This window comes from Ascaphus truei, chromosome 23 (assembly GCF_040206685.1).
Source record: "Ascaphus truei isolate aAscTru1 chromosome 23, aAscTru1.hap1, whole genome shotgun sequence".
Lineage (NCBI taxonomy): Eukaryota > Metazoa > Chordata > Amphibia > Anura > Ascaphidae > Ascaphus > Ascaphus truei.
This window is the reverse complement of record NC_134505.1, coordinates 4,396,282-4,402,168: the sequence shown is the minus strand read 5'-3', so window position 1 is coordinate 4,402,168 and position 5,887 is coordinate 4,396,282. Positions and strand designations below refer to the sequence as shown.

The following is a 5,887-nucleotide window of genomic DNA, read 5'->3' as shown; positions in this document are numbered from 1 at the left end:
CGGCTGGTGGAGGTCCTTGTCGGTTGGTGGATGTCCTTGTCGGCTGGTGGAGTCCTTGTTGGCTGGTGGAGTCCTTGTCGGCTGGTAGATGTCCTTGTCGGCTGGTGGAGTCCTTGTCGGCTGGTGGAGGTCCTTGTCGGTTGGTGGATGTCCTTGTTGGCTGGTGGATGTCCTTGTCGGCTGGTGGAGTCCTTGTCGGCTGGTGGAGGTCCTTGTCGGCTGGTGGATGTCCTTGTCGGCTGGTGGATGTCCTTGTCGGCTGGTGGAGTCCTTGTTGGCTGGTGGAGTCCTTGTCGGCTGGTGGATGTCCTTGTCGGCTGGTGGAGTCCTTGTCGGCTGGTGGAGTCCTTGTCGGCTGGTGGAGTCCTTGTCTGCTGGTGGAGTCCTTGTCGGCTGGTGGATGTCCTTGTCGGCTGGTGGAGTCCTTGTCGGCTGGTGGATGTCCTTGTCGGCTGGTGGATGTCTTTGTCGGCTGGTGGAGTCCTTGTCGGTTGGTGGAGTCCTTGTCGGCTGGTGGATGTCCTTGGCGGCTGGTGGAGTCCTTGTCGGCTGGTGGATGTCCTTGTCGGCTGGTGGATGTCCTTGACGGCTGGTGGAGTCCTTGTCGGTTGGTGGAGTCCTTGTCGGCTGGTAGATGTCCTTGTCGGTTGGTGGAGTCCTTGTCGGCTGGTGGATGTCCTTGTCGGCTGGTGGAGTCCTTGTCTGCTGGTGGAGTCCTTGTCGGCTGGTGGATGTCCTTGTCGGCTGTTGGAGTCCTTGTCGGTTGGTGGAGTCCTTGTCGGCTGGTGGAGTCCTTGTCTGCTGGTGGAGTCCTTGTCGGCTGGTGGATGTCCTTGTCGGCTGTTGGAGTCCTTGTCGGTTGGTGGAGTCCTTGTCGGCTGGTGGATGTCCTTGACGGCTGGTAGATGTCCTTGTCGGCTGGTACATGTCCTTGCCAGGACTTGGGTCACCTACGAGTAATCACTGACATTTTGGGACACATATATAACGGAGAATTCATTTTTATAATGATAATAATAACACATATAATGGAGAAATACTTTATTATATATACAGTGGTGTGAAAAAGAAAGTACACCCTCTTTGAATTCCATGGTTTTACATATCAGGACATAATAACTATCATCTGTTCCTTAGCAGGTCTTAAAATTAAGTAAATACAACCTCAGATGAACAACAACACATGACATATTACACCGTGTCATGATTTATTTAACAAAAATAAAGCCAAAATGGAGAAGCCATGTGTGAAAAACTAAGTACACCCTTACTGCTTCCATAGGAATTAAGATGCTAAGTAGCAGACAGGTGCTGCTAATCAAATGCCCTTGATTAATTGATCATCAGCAAGTGTATATAAAACCTCTATAAAACATGTTCTAAATAAAATAAATGATATATACAGTATACGTTTGTGTTTTCTAAACAAACACATTCTTAATAAATTGTAAATGTGAACCGCTACCCACGCAGGACACGAACCCCTACCCACGCAGGACACGAACCCCTACCCATGCAGGACACGAACCCCTACCCACGCAGGACACGAACCCCTACCCACGCAGGACACGAACCCCTACCCACGCAGGACACGAACCCCTACCCACGCAGGACACGAACCCCTACCCACGCAGGACACGAACCCCTACCCACGCAGGACACGAACCCCTACCCACGCAGGACACGAACCCCTACCCATGCAGGACACGAACCCCTACCCACGCAGGACACGAACCCCTACCCACGCAGGACACGAACCCCTACCCACGCAGGACACGAACCCCTACCCACGCAGGACACGCCACCAAAAGGTGTGACTCCATTTTAGCATAAAAACTAAGAAATCACCCAGGAAATGTCTGTTTTGTGGGGAAATAAATATTGAGTTTTATTGGTTCAAAGATTCTCATAAACTTACCAACAGATAAAAAATAAACACAGACATATATTCCAATGATGAAAATGTAGAAATAATAGACATGAATTATATTTCAGTGCGTTATATACAGTATACAGTGTTCATCTTTCCACGGCTACACAGATTAGCGTGTCGGGAAGGCATGGCTAAGTGCTCTCTCCCCATCGTCACGGCGTCCTGTACGCTAAAAATTCTGTATCTCCGTGGGCATGTCCGTGACCCAGTCCAGATCACAGGGGCTGAGTCCAGATCACAGAGGCCGAGTCCAGAGCACAGAGGCCGAGTCCAGAGCACAGAGGCTGAGTCCAGATCACAGAGGCTGAGTCCAGATCACAGAGGCCAAGTCCAGATCACAGAGGCTGAGTCCAGAGCACAGAGGCCGAGTCCAGAGCACAGAGGCTGAGTCCAGATCACAGAGGCTGAGTCCAGATCACAGAGGCCAAGTCCAGATCACAGGGGCTGAGTCCAGATCACAGAGGCCGAGTCCAGAGCACAGAGGCCGAGTCCAGAGCACAGAGGCTGAGTCCAGATCACAGAGGCTGAGTCCAGATCACAGGGGCTGAGTCCAGAGCACAGAGGCTGAGTCCAGAGCACAGGGGCTGAGTCCAGAGCACAGGGGCTGAGTCCAGAGCACAGGGGCTGAGTCCAGAGCACAGGGGCTGAGTCCAGAGCACAGGGGCTGAGTCCAGAGCACAGAGGCTGAGTCCAGAGCACAGGGGCTGAGTCCAGAGCACAGGGGCTGAGTCCAGAGCACAGGGGCTGAGTCCAGAGCACAGGGGCTGAGTCCAGAGCACAGGGGCTGAGTCCAGAGCACAGTGGTTGAACCCAGAGCACAGGGGCTGAACCCAGATTAGCGATGTCGAATCCAGATCAGCGGGGTCGAATCCAGATCAGTGGGGTCGAACCCAGATCAGCGAGGCCGAGCCCAGATCAGCGAGAATTGACAAGTCTAGTCTCCATTGCAGGGTGAGGGGAGGTGGGACCTGCAGGTCTCTCTCTGCTCAGAACCGCGTGGTCTTTTGGAATTGTTTTACCAAGCCAGTGAGGGTCTCCAGCCCCTCCACCAACCCCTCCCCACTCGCCGCACAGCACCCTTGCACATGCCACTGGTGCTTCCCTCGCATCTTCGCCAACCCCAGCTCCTCCGCCACGTCCATTGGCCTCCTGGCCCCGGGGAGGTCTTGCTTATTGGCCATCACCAAGAACGGGACCCCTCTCATCTCGTCGTGCTCCAGGATGGCCTCCAGCTCCCCCCTGGCATCGGGGAACCTCTCCCAGTCGGCGCTGTCCACCACGAAGACCAGCCCGTCCGTGTTGAGAAAGTAATGCTTCCACAGGGCTCTGATCTTCTGCTGGCCGCCCACGTCCCAGACGGTGAAGGACACGTTGCGGATGGGCTCCACCGTCTCCACGTTGAAGCCGATGGTGGGGATGGTGCAGACCGTCTCGTTCAGCTTCAGCTTGTAGAGGACCGTGGTCTTCCCGGCCGCATCCAGACCCAGCATGAGAATGCGAGCCTTGGTGCCGGAGAAGTTCATCAGGGCTTGTTGGAGGGTGCTGAGGAGAATGCCCATGGTCGCCTTGTTCTTCTTGGTTCTCTGCGGTGGAGTTGACTGCCTCTGCTGCCCCGGTATGTCTGGATGTGTCTGGCAAGCTGCTCTCTTATATACACACACGAGCCGAGCCCTTGTGGTAACCAGGAAACCAGAGACGCCGGAGAGTGGAATGTCCTCAGTGCCGTGTCACTCTGTGCCCTGCTGGAAGGTGCCTTCTACTTCCTGCCTCCGCCATTGCCACAGGAAGTGACCCGTACGTAGCAGGGTGACCTGTACCCCCGGGGGCAGAGTAATAATAATAATAAAAAAATAGCTCTGCAATGTTTTCCAAAAAGCTTATCCCTGACCAGAAAATGGCCGCCAAAGATGCAACTTTTCCCAGGGGGGGGGGGGGGGGGGGAGGGGCGCTGAAATCCAGCGCCTGTTTGTGCGACTAATGGCGGGCTTGATCATTACTGTGCCGGCAAAGGCGAACAATTCACCTGCGGCTTTGAGGACTGACAAAGGGTCTTATCGCCCTAAAGACGTTAGGTAAAGATAGTAAAAGCTGCGCTGATTACTATTATAACTATAATATTATTAATGACTATTATTGTTATGATATTACTAATATTAGAACCCTTTGGCTCACGGCGGCACCGACCCCATAAACATCGGTTTAATAACGGGAGCAAACGACTTCATTCTGCAACATCATCATTTTTTATTTTATAAATGTGTGTGTGTGTGTGTGTGTGTGTGTGTGTGTGTGTGTGTGTGTGTGTGTGTGTGTGTGTGTGTGTGTGTGTGTGTGTGTGTGTGTGTGTGTGTGTGTGTGTGTGTGTGTGTGTGTGTGTTTTATAATAAAACAATAATACAATACTGGAGAAATAATAATGCATAAATACTAGAATAAAATACATAACAGTCATTTGAATGGAATAATCCCAAGAGGTTTAACGAAGCTCTCTCCTCGTTTATTTCTTAAAGTGCACACCAGGCTTATATATTCTCTCTCTTCTCTCTCATTCTATCCCTCTCTCTCTCATTCTCTCCCTCTCTCTCTGTCTCTCTTCTCTCTCATTCTCTCCCTCCCTCTCTCATTCTCTCCCCCCTCTCTCTCCCTCCCTCTCTCTCTCATTCTCCATCTCTCATTCTCTCCCCCCTCTCTCATTCTCTCCTTCTCTCTCTCCTTCTCTCTCCTTCTCTCCCTCCCTCATTCTCTCCTTCTCTCTCATTCTCTCCTATCTCATTCACTCCTATCTCATTCACTCCTCCCTCTCCCTCTCTCATTCTCACCTTCTCTCTCGCATTCTCTCCTCTCTCATTCTCCCTCCCTCTCCCTCTCTCTCTCATTCTCCCTCCCTCTCTCTCATTCTCTCCTCTCTCATTCTTTCCTTCTCTCTCATTCTCTCCTCTCTCATTCTTTCCTTCTCTCTCATTCTCTCCTCTCTCATTCTCTCCCCCCCTCTCTCTCTCCTTAAGCCGATGCAAGAGTCTTTGAAAAAAAATAAAAGCATGCAAATTAAATTTGGGGAGGTGACACGTTAAAAGACGGGGGTCTCTTGGCTAACGTCCCATTCGTTTCTGCTGTGGCCCCTCTCGCTCCCCCCCCCCCTACACTAGCATTTCTCTCCCTCATTGACTGAGCTATCCCCCCCTCCTCCCCCCCAGGTGTGGAGATGTTACAGGTTACGCAATCTTGCGCAGGTGAGGCTGGAAGTGCCGCGGTGTCACATCTGACAACCTCTGCTCCCGTGTCACCGGCGTCTCAGTGTCATCCGCACGCCGCCCTCGGGCGTCACACACACACACCCCTCTCCTGGCGGCTGGCCCTTTGCTGTCTGCAGTGATTCCTGCCTTTCCTTTGCATCCTGCAGCAGTCCTGGGACCACTAGACATGTCCCCTGTCCCCTGACCCCTCTCCCAAACTCTCACAGGCACAAGCAAGACCCTTTAATCCGCTCTTTGCAGAATGAAGTCGTCTGCACCCGTTATTAAACCGATGTTTATGGGGTCGGTGCCGCCTTGAGCCAAAGGGTTCTAATATTAGTAATATCATAACAATAATAGTCATTAATAATATTATAGTTATAATAGCAATCAACGCAGCTTTTACTATCTTTACCTAACGTCTTTAGGTCGATAAGACCCTTTGTCAGTCCTCAAAGCCGCAGGTGAATTGTTCGCCTTTGCCGGCAAAGTAATAATCAAGCCCGCCATTAGTCGCACAAACAGGCGCCCCTCCCCACCTGGGAAAAGTTGCATCTTTGGCGGCCATTTTCTGGTCAGGGATAAGCTTTTTGGAAAACATTGCAGAGCTATTTTTTTTATTATTATTATTACTCTGCCCCCGGGGGTACAGGTCACCCTGCTACGTACGGGTCACTTCCTGTGGCAATGGCGGAGGCAGGAAGTAGAAGGCACCTTCCAG

At 52.0% G+C, this 5,887-nt stretch overlaps 1 protein-coding gene across 1 annotated transcript; it reads right to left on the bottom strand.

Moving 5' to 3' along the window:
- Window positions 1-1,866: 1,866 nt before the first annotated feature.
- On the bottom strand, window positions 1,867-3,645 carry LOC142473143 (uncharacterized). The gene has a single exon (XM_075580314.1). The coding sequence runs from the start codon at window positions 3,490-3,492 to the stop codon at window positions 2,920-2,922; it is 573 nt and encodes a 190-aa protein (XP_075436429.1). The 5' UTR covers window positions 3,493-3,645; the 3' UTR covers window positions 1,867-2,919.
- Window positions 3,646-5,887: the final 2,242 nt, after the last annotated feature.

Bases quoted from the DNA above. Each gene is read 5' to 3' on its own strand.
- LOC142473143 (XM_075580314.1), bottom strand. From the start codon at position 3,492: ATGGGCATTCTCCTCAGCACCCTCCAACAAGCCCTGATGAACTTCTCC.